At 36.0% G+C, this 16,307-nt stretch overlaps 1 protein-coding gene across 5 annotated transcripts in view; it reads right to left on the bottom strand.

Moving 5' to 3' along the window:
• The window catches only part of STK39 (serine/threonine kinase 39), an 81,417-nt gene that overhangs the window by 1,924 nt on the left and 63,186 nt on the right, over positions 1–16,307 (bottom strand). For 3 of the 5 annotated variants that reach the window (XM_064660983.1, XM_064660979.1, XM_064660982.1), the window contains 2 exons: positions 14,687–14,755; positions 3,564–3,628 (listed from right to left, as the gene is read on the bottom strand). In XM_064660983.1, the coding sequence (XP_064517053.1) occupies positions 3,564–3,628; positions 14,687–14,755 (134 nt within the window). Of the gene's footprint in view, positions 1–2,855; positions 3,407–3,563; positions 3,629–14,686; positions 14,756–16,307 lie in introns of those variants that run through there. The other 2 variants (XM_064660980.1, XM_064660981.1) reach the window with 2 other exon arrangements.

The following is a 16,307-nucleotide window of genomic DNA, read 5'->3' as shown; positions in this document are numbered from 1 at the left end:
AACTGAAGCAGTCTACGAAGAGTAAATACTAATATTTGCAAAAGGACAGCTCCCTTCTAGCAGTACAGTCTAGTACTTGAAACTGTATAGTTGAGATTCCTCAGTAAAGCCTGTAAGAAACTGGCTTTACAAACTGGCACAAGTGATCAGTTCATTTTTCACATATAATGGTAAGGATATAAACCCACCTTGCTCAGGACTGAACTGTTACTTTAGGTCTGCTTTAAAAAAAAAATGCTGGAGGCAAAATATTTTTATATTTTCATTTTTAAATACAAAATTTTTTTTTGTAGGACAAAAGTGACTACGTTTTAAATAAAGTTTTTCATGCATTTTTATCTGTGTGGTAGATAAAACAATAACACAACTGGATTAAAAGTGTGTAGTTCTAAGTTAGCTATGACAGATGCCTTCAGATTCTTTTGCATATCACGAAAAATCCTCAACAGAACAATTGATTCACCCTATAAAAACTCTCTTGATCCTTTCATGCACGAGTAGCAGTTGAACCCTTTAATAGATGTGGTTCGTGTTCATGCAGTATATGGTAAAGAGCTCTCAGACTGTGCATACAAGGTGCGCCAAGTGACACAATCCGCTCAATTTTCATGACCAAACTTAAACTGTGTTGCCACTTGTGGAAGCATTACATCAGGCTACTCTTTAAAATTTACTTTGAGCAGACACAGAGAACAGAAGTTCTCTCTTCAGATAGTATTTCACAGCTGTTATTTCACTGAAGCAGCAAGTTAAAGATCTGAGATCATCACCATTGTTTAGTATTAAGATATTTGAATGGTTCTTGAATTGGGAATTTACTAAATAAATGCAGATTTGCACTTGAAATGCTAAAAAGAGCTAACACTACTACATCATTCTACACTCTAGCTAGCTGTCAATCTTCTCAAAGCCATGTAAGTAACATATCTAGATGCATATAGATTTTTAAATGCCTTCCTTGTCAGTGAATACCATTTTATATCTATTTAATGCACCTGGAATTTATCAGCTTAGATTTTGTGCTTAGTGTAAGTACAACTACTATACACAAACTGCAACATGAAAGTATTCAGTAGTGACTGAATGCACCCCTTCATTAGTATTTTTTCCCGCTCTTTTTCAGAAAAAAAATCCTTATATGAAATGCAAATTATGCTGTGCAATAATTCTGTGTTTCCTTGAGTGTTGCCACGATTACATATGTATTAAAGCAGCCTCCTTCCCAAAGCGTGGACAGCTGGATCCTGCAGGGAAGCCTTAATTCTGTGTTAGCCAAGACAACTAAGGGAGATTTAATACTATATATACCTTCTGCAGAATAACGTCATTTTAAGATCAAAGATACGCTGTTTCAAAAATACGCAAGAGGGAGAATCCAACCCCTGCCATCCAGGCACCTCACTTTAAAAATTTTCTTTACCATTTTGGTAATAATTAAAGACAAAAGTAGTTAAGACATAAATTGTTCCTTTTTTTCCCCAAAAGATGAAATGCTTGCCATTTGAATAGAAATACTCTATACCAGCAAAATATCAGCAAAAGCAATCTGTAAGCAGTGAGATGCTAACAAGATTCTTTGTCCACAAATAGAAGTAACTAATCCTAGACTAAGGAGTACTTTTCAGCTGAATTCTCTGAATGGATATAGGATTACCTACATTTAGACCTTGAATCCCCATTAAATATTTACCAACAAAATTATTTTAATCAAGTTGTATACAAATGCTCTCAAATTCAGTGAGATCTTGCTAAGAGGTAGCAAAGACCCAGGAGGGCATACAAAGATATGACACAGTTCTCCTAGGCCCCAATTAATTTAGCAACTTCAGTACGCAATACAGAAACAGGCAGAAATGGAACATACATTAAATTAATCCAATAATAATAATAATAATAAATTAGCATATTTCTCGCAGTTATGTTCTTTTCCCGCAAACTAGGGAACTAATGCAGGAAACCTAGAGCAAAAGTATCAGGAAGAAACTTAGGTAAAAAAATAACCTCAGGAATTGTTATCTAGCCAATGCAACTTACCCAGAAGGGACAGAGACATTGAGTTTGCATTGTCTATTAATTCTGATTAAGGTAAGGATAAGGATGATAGCAGCATTCACATACCATGTGACATTGACTGCTCCCCAGGAATAAATCCAACTGAATCACAGAAATACCCGAACCTAAATTTTCAAGAGGATTTGTTTTCACCATATATAACCTGAATACTATGGGATATTACGTTTTGGAATTTCACACTTCTATTTTAAGTGTTCGAAAAAGAAACTCAGACTTCTGTAGAGCCTCAGGAGTATCTATCTATCTAAATGCTCTTACTGAGAAGCCATTGATTGCACAATAAAGCCAATTCAGATGTTTAGGCAGCAAGAGCACAGATCAGCTGCAAAAAGGGAAGCATCAGCCGTTACACTGTATTTATAGCAAAGGGCACAGAAACAAAATAATGTGTCTTTACTCCCCCACCCAATCCCTTCTCACAAGAAACATGTCAGTTCTGGAGATTTTACTGGACTGTAGAAGAGTCCAAATGAGTCAGCTAAAACTATTCGACTTTGTATTTCAGGAATGACACTGGAACAACAATCCTGAATTAATACATTATCATCAACTAGGTCTAAAAATGACTCTCTACAACCCATCTAAAGTAGCTGCTTTTATAAACAAAGCTTATCTAAAAGATATTCATTCTAGTTTTTCATATGTGATGAGTCACTCTCAGCAAAAGGCGCTGAAAGCTAATTGGTAAGAGCTTGGTATTTCCACAGCCAATAATTCAATAATTTCAAGTATATAAATTTTTCAACTTAATTTTAGCAAGAAATAAAAACAGAGCACATCAATTCTGACTTAAGTTTTTGCAATGTAAATTTATTAATATTAAATTAGATCTATCATGATACCATCAAAATCAACCAGAATTAGGACCCAGGGTCCAGGGCACAAAATGCAGCACAGAAGAGAGCCCCAGACCCAAACCCAGTATCTGATGATGTACATACAGAAGATAGAAAGCAAAGGAGAAAAAGTAATGAAATATACTGGGAGCAAGATAAACTTGCAGGTGTGGATGGTCAATTGAGAGAAGGTTGAGAAGAACAACTAAGGAGAAGCAAGTAAAGAGGGTGACCTGCATGCAAGAAAAATGGTGGCAGGTGTTAAAAAAAATGGGGTTGGAACAAAATGTCCATTAGCAGAGGACATTTCAGTCGGGGCAGAGCTAAGTGAGTGGGGCTGAAGGAGTGTTAACCTAGGAACTACAGTTTTCTCTGCTTTACTTGTTTCTGAAATTCTTCTCATAGGTTTTCTTCCTGCAGTTTCTCACCTAAACCTCAGACTTCCTCAGAACTCACGTGACTGAACCTCCTTCCCCATGCACAGTTATGGAGCCCTCCTGTCGAAACAGGGTTTAAGCTTTTTCACTCATACATGGCAATTTCAGTCATCTGTCAACACATTTATTCAACAAAATAGCTGTAAATAAGATAATATTCACACAAAGTTGATTCTGTGATAATTAGTTTGTTTCTTCCCTTCATGCTGTTACTTACCAACTTAAAAGTCAATGTTTTCAAGGCCTTTGGATCATCTACTATTTTCTGTAAGTTAGCAGCAACTGTAAAATAAAGTATGGAAAAAAATGATTTATAGAAAATTGCATTCAATGTGCCATCAAGCCTCATATTGAATCTTCTACTTAATTCTACACGCATGCATGTCTGTAAATTACTACTTCAATCATTTAATCACTCTCTAGCTGTTGTTTCAAAGTCAGAGGGCAGTTGGGCTGCCTTAAATTCTGCCTCCTTTCTTTTCAATCACTTTGACACTTTGTGCCTATGAGAAATGATTCAAGGAAAAAATCTGCCTGCAAACCAAATGACAGAAAAAAACAACTATTTATTTTCAGTGTAGTCTATTCCATAAACAATTAACAATCACACAAATGCAAGTGCAAGGAAAATGAGAGAATCACACAGTGAAGGATAAGTTGATGGCTGGCATGATTTGTATCATGTTTCTGCTACAGCCAGGACCACCATCAGCACAAGTTTCTATCTGAAGGCTGTGCTCAATATGCATGTGGTTCTGTCCCATTTTGGGCTGACATGAGCACCCACACAGACTCTTGGTGGTGTGTTACAGCTCACTAGCAAAAAAAATTAAAAAGAGTTAAAATACAAGAGTGATACAGAAAGAGCTGGTCTTCAAACTACTCCCTTAGCAAACACGATCAAGATTTGTGAAGTAACAGCAATAGACAGTTTACTTAGATGAACAGAGCCCAAGTGTCCAAAAAAGGAAGCTCTATGCTGTAACAGAAGTAGCAGGAAGGAAATAATACACTCTATGAAAACAGCGGAGGAGGCAGGAAAATAATAAACTCTTTTTTTATCAAAACATCTAAGTTACATTTTTAATTGGTATTTTTTAACAATATTGCTACCATTTACCTTGACCAAAAAAAAAAAAATGGCTGTTTTCAGCTATGTATGTTTACTAAACTTGCTCCCCAGCTTTGTGCATCTATAGATCCCGAACTCAGACTGAATCATTAAGTGCCTTTGTTCAAGACTGACTTATGAGCAGGAGATGCCATCAACAGGATATGAACATGAGATAAAGACTTCACACCAGGTAGAGCTGTTTTAACAAGATTATAAAGAGGAAATAAACAGGTGTTAAGTAGCAGCCATTTCTTAGTACACGGAATAGCTAAGTACCATAAAGCAGAGAAGTAAGAAACTAGATGCTGTCCATAAATAACCCTTTCCACATACTTCATGTGGTGGAAGATACACAGTAAACATCTGCATGTTCAATATCCTACTGCTATAAACTCAGGTTCCTACCTGATAGAGGAACCATCTTCTAACATTGTGATGGCAGCATTTTCACTCCTACCATGCCTGATCATACACGATTCACTGTGTAATAACAGAAACTGGCCTCACAGGGGAAGTACAGCATTTAGCAAGAGAATTTAGAGAAGCAAACAATTAGGCCAATCTAACACTGTTAAATGTAAATCCATTTTTGGGGTCTCATTTTCTTTATACAATTAAAATGGCACTAAGGACTGTTTATACACCTGTAATAAATTTAACCAGAGATGAAAGTGTGTTTGAAATGAAAAACAAGATTTAAAAGCAAGCATAAGGTATATTTTGTAGAGAGCATTTTTTAGAAAGAAAAAAAAATTACCCTTCACAGTTAAATGAACTCAGCTACAGGCACTACAATAGAAAGTATTTCCATTTTTTAAGCTTCATAGAGACCTTTCCTGAATCTTCATTCGTGAAGCCCAGCCATGATTATTCATAATATTCTTTATTCTTGCCATTACAAACAGTTTCAATTTTAATCACACAATTCACTTCTACAATCTGTAAGTCAATTTTAGTGCAGTACTTCCTACCTGATAAAACACATGCAAATATAGAAAATGCCTTTCATTACAATTAATACGTAGAACCTCATATGCAGACAAAAAGGAACATTCAGCCTCACAGCTCCTGAAGCCAAGATAGAATAGCTTCAATTTTTTATGTCTTAAAAATCTATAAAATAGGATCATGCACTCAAAAGCAGCTCTGGCTTATCCAAGTTCTGTAAAACATGAAATGTTACAAAACCAGATAGGAGTTGGGTCCTAAATCCAAAGATTTCTAACTTCACCTAAATAAAATGTAACAAAAATCTGAGCTTCAAGTGCACGTGTGTCTTCAGGAGGGGCAGCCTTTCATTTCATGTCGTACAGTTGCAAGTCAGCACGCTGGATTATTTCCTCAGAGTGCAGAAACTTCCAGCTGCCCTTAGACAGTTACTGGCAAAGTTGTTATTTACTGCACTTGCAAACAGCATCCCGTGACAACCAAGTGTTTTAATGAACTATCATACAGTGGAAAGCAGCACCAAGGACTTCACAAGTAGTATCAAAGTCTTAAAAAACCCTAACCGTTCCTGCTGATTTTTTACCAGGGAAGAGATTAAAAATTTCCAAATAAAAATAGAAAAACATAAACCTGCAATATATGTAAATAGAAGTCATATTTTTAGATGGTTATCATTCTTCAAAAAACCTGCTTTTCTGAGAACAGTGCTTAGTAAAAGGCTGAAGGGAATAATTTCATTTATTCCCTTTATTTACTTTTAATATGAACACAAGTCAAAAACTTTTACATATGAAATATGCTTTATTTTTGCTTTTCTGATGGACCGTAACTAGACTGGAACATGTGTAATCAAACAGAAGATTAGGAGGATTTAAGTGAGTAATGCCAGATGTTTTCAGGCTATGACTGAAAATACAAAAGCAGACCTATAAAGAGTCCATAACAGAATACAAGTTTACATTAAAAATAGTCACACCTGCAGTTTCCTACAGAGAGGACTCTTAAATTTTAATCATACATATTCAGCATTTTCAAGTAAAACTAGGATTTCACCTGTGACTTTGGTACTGTGTTTTACATTTTCTGGTCTTTACAGAATGGCAGTAGAAATAATTTTGCCAAAATATTGTCATTAATCACAGTCAGTCAAAGCCTGTGAATGTGAATCACCCCAAAAGCCTACTCTTTCTGCAATGTCTGAAAGCACACGTCTTCCATTAAGAGTCAAATATTTGCACATAATTACCTAGAAAAACCGTACTGTCCTGTTGGTATCTTTTTCATTTTTCTAACTCCTTGCTTTTGTTTTGCTGGGTCTTGTCCTTATTTAGACCACAAGGGCAACAATCAGAGGCAACTGTCTGAATTGGGATACCTGACTCTGTATTTTAGGAAACTATTTAAAATATGGTTCATTTTCTTTAGGGATGAAACAATCATGACTTTTCTCACCGTAGTGCAAGCCAAAGGTTCTCAGTAAGGACTCAGCAGGACCTCAGTAAGTACAAAGCACTGGATGTGTCTCTCTGCACCTAAAACATTGAAGATCTGGGCTCAGCTAAGAAAAACAGCGCTAACTCATGAACTGAGGTGTCCATGGCATCTCTAGTTTATTTAATTTCCTTTGGAAATAGAGCCTGGAGCACTGTCAGGAGAAGCCATCCAAGCAGGTGAAAGTCCTTTCCAAACACCAGCCTGCAGTCCCTTCCAATTATTTTTCCAGGTTTGGGAATCCCACCTTAACTACATTAAAGACATGCTCAAAACTATAAATACAACAACATACTCTACATTTAAATACTCATCCTACTTTAAATGCAATTAAATTGAGCTATCATTTGCATTAAATATAACTGGCTTACCACTCCTATGAATATACTTATAAAAATTCAGGACTGTTACTAAACACACAGTTTGGACCACTAAGTATGCAAAGTACCCTGAAAGACACTAAAAAATTCATGATAGGCATCCCCTCACAACTAAACAATGCTCTCACTTACAAGCAGTTGCTGCTACTGTTCAGCACTTCTCAGAATTACTGGTCACATCAGGCAAGTAAGAAAAACAATTATTTTTAAGTGGAACTGCTATTAGGTTTTACTGATGAAAATCTCCCCCAGCTCCTTTCATCAAGGAAAATGATTCACTAGGTTGAGACTCACTAACCCTCTTTGTACAGTTTGTGTACAAAGTTCTAATTTGGCTTAAATACGACAAATGAGACTAAAGTTTCTAAAAGCAGAGGAACCCAATCCATCTGTAAACACTAGAGAGGAATATAACCATTCTATTTTCACCACATCTCCCTGCCCTGCACTCCCAACAATTCTTGTATTGCAAGTTGGTGAAGAAAGTCAATTCAATACCGTACTGCTCTCCTAAAGTGAAAAGGAGTTTCACATTAGGACTTTCTTGAGAGCCAGAAATTGTTCTCTCCACTGATACTTAAATTATTTGGAAAAGTGGAGAGCATTGTAAAATACACGTCTCTGAGTCTACTTTATACCTTATCTCTAAGTTAAGTATACTGCAGTTTCTATTGACAAAGCCATTTTTCTTTGAAGTACTCTGAAGTCACGCCTTGGATGTTGTACTTGAGAAATTCATAGATTTGTCTGCCTGCAAGCAGCACTAATTGATAATTAAAATCCTGTTGGGAATTCGCTATTTTTACAAGACCTAAATATACTACACTCAACTGTATTTTGCAGTCTTTTCTCAATATGTTATGGCCATGCTCCTATAAAAGTCAGAGGAAGAACCATGAACAAGATAACTGCAGGAAAAAATTAAGTGGTGATGGAAAAATCTTTGCCAGCTGTAACCTCAAGTAAATAGAGTATACTTCATGCTTTGGAGCAAAAGCTCTCTTCAAACATTAGCAGCAGTTACCACAAGAGGTTTTTTGTTGTTTACAACAATAAATGAGGTGCTGTTCTGGTTTCTTCAGAAGGTTTCTGAAGGACATCTAATCAACTTATATACCACAAGGCTCTTCTGCAGGTTTTGCTCAGTGACAAATGGTTGTGCCATTCTAACAAAATAAATATCTGCACTTGTGGAAGGTGCAATAGGCTAAAAGGTCAAACCCAGCACATAAATATACACTACGGGCTGCTAATTGCAGATGTAATAAACAAAAAGCCCCACCTAACTAGAATCTCTAATATATATACAATACAAACCACTCTGCTATATGACAATTTTGCTCACCCACATAAGTTATATTTTTTAAACAATTGATCAGTATAAGCTGAGGTAATAGAACAAAAAACGCCACCTTCAAGATCACAAATAAATATAAGAGAATAACTATACTTCAGGCAGTCTCAAATATCTGTTTTGCTCCTGTAATGTGACAGAGCTCTCTCCAGTTACTTAAAAATTCATAACACGGCATGAAACCTAACCCTAATGGCTTCTGAAGAGGGAAAACTTCTGGAAAAGTTAAAATTAATGAGAGAGTAAATAAAGCTATATGAAGTACAGTTAAACTATTTCCAGTACAATGCCCAAACAGCCAACTGAGCCGGAGCCATCTGGCATAAACACAGACACAAGCACAATCTAAAGCTTGAGATGATATTTCTGGGGTGCTCTCAAAAGAATAATGATTCATCTGCTTTTCTATTTTGCAAAGAATGAATGGGCAACCTCTGAAAGTATGCTTAGGTTCAACAGTTTGAAAAGCTATTGCATATTGTAATCCTGAAATTCAGATATGAAGAAAGGAAAACATTATTCAGGAAGAAAATTACTGTCACCAAAAAAAGAGAAAAATTGTAAGCTCTGAGACAATGAAAAATATTTTTAATAAGTTAAAAGAAAAGTATAGTCCAAAACTCAGTCTATAAAAAATAGCCATCTTCAGCTGCTCCCTACTTCATCAGCGGTATGGCTGTTAGAGAAACCAGGCTCAAAGCTCCACAGATTTATTGGCTTCCCTGTTGATTGTTTCAAACATTACCTCTTCCTCAACTGTAGGCAGTTATTTTACCATTTTCATCTGAAACATCGAGCTCACCATAATTATCTGCCCTGGGAGTCTGCTGGTTTGAGGATTAATGCTGTGTTCTCCTGTATGGGTCTTATGAAGCAGGATGCCTGAGTGGCAGGGAATACTTTTCAGTGGAATTATCTCTCCTGAAAATTCAGCCACTGTTAGGTTTTTCCTCCAAAGGGCTGAATTTATTATGCACATTCTTGAGGTAGTTTCACATATTGCAAGAGGTTCATTGTAATCTACACGTTCATTTATATTTCATACTACACACTGGTTTTTGTGCATTTGCAAGTTCAGAACAAAATCAAAACTAAGTTTTAAAACATAGCTAGCACGGGGTTATATATACTATAGTATACTATGCAAAAAATCAAAACCATCAGCCTTTAGAGCACTTGGTACCAATTCCTCCAAGATCTCTGTCTGTCTTATTACCATCTAATAGCTCACAAATTATCTGCCTGAAACATTAAGGGCTTTTCAAAGAGAGATAAAAAACGTCATTTAAGTGTAGTGTGATTTGACTAGTTCACCCATTCAGGATGCTAGTCATAAAATCCCTTTTGTTTATGTTCCTTGAGAACAGTAGCAAGGGAAATATTAAGGCACTTGGAAATCTGTGGCAGCTAAGTAACAAGTGTTTATTGACAGACAACTGCAAGGACCTAGACATGAGTCTTATAAGAAAGAAATAAAAGAAAATAGAAAGATCAACAGCAAGCCTGGCTTCTCTTCTATGGAAGATACTGGACACTGATAAGGCAGAAACATTAAAAACATTTAGAAATGTATTATTTATGAAGAGGCTGTCATTAGGAATTTAGCAAAGGCTCACAAATTTGTCTAAATTCTCCAAGCACATTGCTGAATCAGTAGATAGAGATAAAAGACAGTGGAAAATATCTCCATTTCAACATTTGATAATAATATTGGATATAATAATATCCAACAGCTTGATTTGCAGCCTTACAATCAGAAAACACAGCTTAAAGAGGACAGCTACAGGACAACAGAAGGCCAAAGCACTTGTATTTTGAAAGGAACAGAAAGAGAGACTGAAAATGGTCTCCTAGAGCATCCTAGTGAATTGATGTAGTGAATTGACTACAATTTCACAGCGCAGTTTCCACAGTTTAAAACAATTATTAAAACCACTAGTGCCCTGTAGTTCATAGGAGTTCTGAGCCCCAACAGCGTAAACATGGTAAACCCAGCAATGTGTGCAGTTCCATGCCTGTGTAAAATACAGGGCATGAGGAAGAACAGTACCAAGTAAAAACATCCTCATCTCCCAAAGGATGGCCCAACATACAGCAATAGTAATGGAAAGTGGCAAACAATGCTTCAAATTATGCACAGAATACTCGTAGGTGCATGCTGTGCTATCCCTAAAGAGTACCAAAATCTGTGCTGATTTCCCTTGGTTATTAATTCATTATTCTATACAGACAACCAAGGTTTAGCCTAGTTCATGTCTTTTTAGACATCAAGGACACTAACTAGCTTTTTGGTATCAGGCTATCTTTTTCCAAAAGAAAAAAAAAACAAAAAACAAAACAAAACAAAAAAAAACCCCAAAACAAAAACAAAACCAACCAAACAAACAAAAAACCCCAGGAGGGGTGGTTGGGACCAAAGCTTTAATAACTAACCAGTTCCACTAGGTTACTCAAAGGCATGGAAGAGACATCAGGGTCATATATTCCTGACTGACATCTACTGACCATAGATAATTACTGCAAATAATTACCCTTGCTCAAAATGAAAAAAAAATACTACAAGTTTATGGAATAATAATAGACTTCAAATGTCTTCACATTAAGATTCTTTAACATGGGGTATTAATAACCAGGGGTCACAGCAAAAACTGAAAAACTGAGAACTGATAAAATAATACACAAGATTAACTTTTCTTTAGGTAGCTGATGGGAAAATTCCCACCCAACAGAAGCAGTATATTTTTACTAAACAGGAGCACTGTATCAAAAAAGAAAGTGAAATAAGTTAGTGTTAGAAATCTACCTATTTCAATTCCAATAACACATTATTAAATTACTAAATTCTCAATTACTTAGCATGGATATCTGACCCCAAGGTAGTGTTTTACATTCTACAGTCATCGAGAAGAGGAAAAAAAAGGAAAAAGACTGAAATTGTGGTAACTGGTTTTATTGATTAATTAAAATATTAATATAACTGGCAAATTATACCTTTTCCCAGAAAGTTATTAAAAAAATAGGTGGTTGGTATTTCAAATTGAGTTTTTCCCCCAGAAGGTGAGAAGAACACTTAGGCAAACCACTGCATGTTTAAAACAAGGTTTATAAACAATGTTTATAAAAAGGTAAGTGGAATATATTTGGATACCTAAATGCTTAGCTATTTCAGACCTTGATTCTACATGTGTCTAATGGGGAAGACTATCCAGGAAGATGAGGGATGAGTATATACAGATTTCATAATTTCCCCTTCATTTTGATGATCCTGAGCATTCTAAACCTCAGTCTAGTCTCAAATGAACATTTAAAATAAAATTTAGACCTGCTGCCAATCACTGCTAGTAGGGATATTTAATGAGCCTGAGATATTACAGTGAATTGTGCTCATAAATTCTCTATACAAAAGAATGAGTCAGAGTACAAGGTTGAAAAAAATCATTTGCCTGTGACTGAATGTAGAAAGCAAGTGCTGGCTTTCAGACACAGGTTTTAACAACAGTTTGATAGTCGTCAAGATGCTGAAGACAGCTCTAACAAATATCTCCATCACACTGGACTAGATTTGAAATACAGGTCTGTGCAGAAATAAGGCAGGTCACATTCTGCTATGCATATTATTACTTGGTAGTCTTTTCTCCCCATCAGATCTTCACAAGTCCTCCTGTCCCAAATTCAGCGATGAATTATAGATATTGTTCTGACAAAACTATTAAGAAGATGAAATAGCAGCCAGGCTACTTCAATACCTTTTATCTGAAACTTGAAACAAGGAAAAATATATTTGGAAAAGCCTCCCTGATGTGCTCAAGGTAGGTTCTGAAATAGAATATCTCTAATTTGTAGAATCTCAATAAATCCTTATTTTGACATACTAACCACTGGCAGAGAAGTGAATGCCAAGGAAATAAATAACAGCAACTAAATTACTATTAAAAATAGGAACATTCCTTACATTGCTGCTTTTGCAATTTCTGATTCAAATTTACAGTTGTGGGGTTTTTTTCCATCGTAACCAGAAAGGAAAGTCCTCAAAACTATGATCAGATCCACGGGGGCAGAGAACACACTCTAGGCCCAAGAGTTTATCACTTCTCTATCAGGCAAAACTCAAACTAATCCCACTAGTAACCATAGAGATTTATTCCTCATTTACACAATTAAGTAGGAACTGGTGGACTGCATGCTGAAAAAAGGAGCTTTGTTTGAAGGCAATTGCCAATTCTACTTTTTTCTTTTTTTTTCTTTAAAGTAACTCAAAATTATTATTTACTTTATCATGGCTATAAGACAAGTACATGCACTATGATACATATACGCATGCATGAAGAATAATTTGCACACTTGGAGAATTTCTTATATCATGTATTTATAGTTCTGCCACAACTACAGCAGTGGTGATTATTCACCTAACACAGTTTTTTTTTCCACCTTGTACCTCTAAGTTTCCACCACACCAAAAATTCTGCAGGGTGGGAACTTTTGTGAAACCTGCTAGTTTCACACAATATACCTTCTCAATTGCACCTTTTTCATACAACAGATATAGCTAAAATAACTTAGGTGCAATTGATGCAAAACTTCATTACCTGCGGATGTCCCTCAAGCCTCCGGAACTCCTGGCAGTCTAGTCATTATGAGTCACATTCAGTGCATTAGCTCTAAATGAGCCAGATGTGTTGAAATATTTAAGTCCTTAGTTAAACCCTGAGGATTTAGAGATACTCTTCCACCTGTAATACATTTGCGTATCTTGCTGGAAATACTGAGTTAAGTGCACGTGTTGAAGGCACAAAACTTTCTACAAAATGCCTTAGAATACAGTGCTCTTTGAGCACAAAAATAAATGCACTATGTTTGGTACTCATGCAGCTCTATCCCATTTTCTGATTACAATGAGTTGGAATTAGTTGAACAAAAGCCATCACTTTATTCAGTTTCAAAGACGATTAATCTAACAAGACAAAATAAAACCAGGAATAAGCAAAGGCAGAGCAAAACCAAGGAAAGCAAAAGGATATTTACCGTGTAACACTGTGGCTTCTCTAGGAACTGGATTATCAGTGTCACTATAAACTAAGATGTTGTTAAGGACAACGTACTAATAAACGGGGCTTCTTGATTTATCATGGTTCCATTTTAGTATGAAAGTACCTTCAGCAGATGTGATGCTGTAAGAGAGCTGTTTCAATTTCAAATGCTTTAATGCTGTGATTAATTGGGAACTGTATATCACTGTTACATTACGGAGTTGAAAAACACTCTTCATACCACTTAGGAGTTTGGTTAAGGATCTCTTAACCAATTGATATGAACTTCTTTGACTGCAACACAAAAATTGACTTGCCTCTATTCTTCCAATTATTACTCCCACATTTAGCATATACTACCCCCCCTCTGATATTGGCGACTGTACATCTACCAGTCTTGAGCAACTAGAAGAAAGGAAAGAGGTGCAGGGAAATAAGCACTTTCAAATTAATCATCTCTGCAACGCACTGAATTTCAAGTAAAAAAAAAAAAAAACACTTAAAAAATTACTGAAGCACAGAACAGAAAAAGAGAGAATTATCTTTCTTCTCAGCAGCCAGAAAACATTTCCGATTACCTTTGTTTACCACAGAAAAAATATCTCTAAGTGCAATTTCCATAGGTCCTGAACTCTGTCCTGCTTCTATTTCTATGAACCCAAACAGATTGCTTACTAATTTCAGAGCTGCCAAAGCACACTTTGCAAAATCCTACTGAAAAACATTTTATTTTTAAACCAAAAAATGAAGTTATCACAAAAATGATCAATCATTAAACTGTAAATAATCCTTCAGGAGAACTATATTATATCATCCCTCTCAAACCACTAAAGAGTTCTGACTTCCAAAAGCAATCCTTGGACTGGTATCAAAATTGTCTTTTTGACTGAACTATGCATACATAAAAGGAAAATTAGGACAAAAAAGGATTTTGTGAAAACCAAGCATCAGAGAAAACACTTTTTCACATCCATTTAACATAAACTTGTCACAAGAGCGTAATAGCAAAACAAAAATGTAATTTACCTATAACTACATCATGGCCATCAACCAGGCCTGCAGAGAACAGCTCCTGGGAAACGCCATCTGCTGTGTCTGTGCAAAAGGTGAAATGAATAAGTATGAGAGCCACAAAAACAACAAAAAGTATCAGTCATCCAATGCAATTTAACAAAAATATATTCTAGTTCCAAAACACCCATGGAGGCAGGCTTGAATTCAAAATTATCTTTAATTAGGAGGAAAAAAGATAATTATCTTATCAGCCTCTGCACAGCAAATTGCATGAGCTGATGATTTGATTCATTGCAAACTCCCTACAGACCTCCCCTGGCCACTAGCATTTTTCCTTTATTATCTAACTACATACTCTACACATTTTACAAGTTCAGTATCTTCACAACCAAGAAAATAAACAATGCTTTAGAGTGGTTTTCATTGTTTTCTTCATCCCCTCCACTGTTCTGTATATCTAGACAGAGATATGCTGAGTAGCCTTTCTTGTTTGTTACCAGTGAGGCACAGTTGAACAGTTATTATTTTGAGCTTTAGGTTTAAAATAGCTTTTAAGTATTATGACTCAGGACATTCAAAGCTTTGGATGATTTTCTATTAAATCCTGTACCTGAGTGGGTTAATTCCTAAGCCCCTGTCACTAGTACTTGTTCCTGGATAAAGACTTTAGGAAGCTTAAAGGGAAGGAGGCAGAAGCAGTAGGAACAAGCTAAATTCCAGCTAAATCTCAACTGTAATGTGTCCCCAACACCAAACATCTGTATGGAGCCCATGCTTTGAGGCAGTTACACATAGTTACATCATTTCCTCGAGAAACACACAGGTGAAAATCAACATAGCTGAGCTAGCTGCAGTTTCTGGAGATGAGAACCACAGCAACCTTCTGGCTGCCTCAGTGACTGACTAGGAACAGTGCTGGTATACCCTCTTACTGTTCAACCAAGTAAGAATTCTCAAATGGCTTATGTAACTGCTTCCCATGTAACTCTTTTCACAAACCAAGACACTCTCTGCCCAATTAAGTAACTGGTCTCTTTCGTTATTACTCGTTGCCAAAATCAATTAGAAAGGCAGGTAGAGAACACAGAATATATCCATGCACAGAACTACTGCACATGATAGATACTGGGATTTACCAGAAAAGAGACCTCTTCCAATCTGGATTCATTTTTAGGTGAAAACTCTTTGAAGGCTATTCTAAATACAGTGAATACTGACTTCTGAGGAATATGAAACGTGTTCATAGTTCAAAGGGTTGTAATTTAACAAGGATGATACCTTCTTACTCAACATATCAGCCTACTATGCATTTTATCCTAGTAATACTTGGTTTTCTTCAAACAAAGGTAACTGTAGAAGTTCTTAAAACTCTTAGCACTAGAAAGCCTATACAGTTCTACAAGCGCACAGCAGAATTTAAAGTTTCAATATCAGAATTTCTTTCTGGTGATAATAACAAAGCTAGAGATACAGCTGAACTTTCTGTTGAAGACAGCATCTGAAAAATGCTGTGAACTTTATACTCATTAAAAGACTTTCTTTTATTACAAAAGGGAAAGAAACTTAAACATTACCACCATCACCACATACACTTTTATGGCTACTATATTCCATTTCCTATGATGTCTTCCAA

This window comes from Pseudopipra pipra, chromosome 7 (genome assembly GCF_036250125.1).
Source record: "Pseudopipra pipra isolate bDixPip1 chromosome 7, bDixPip1.hap1, whole genome shotgun sequence".
Classification (NCBI taxonomy): domain Eukaryota; kingdom Metazoa; phylum Chordata; class Aves; order Passeriformes; family Pipridae; genus Pseudopipra; species Pseudopipra pipra.
The sequence above is the reverse complement of the archived record's forward strand: the minus strand, read 5'-3'. Positions and strand labels throughout refer to the sequence as shown.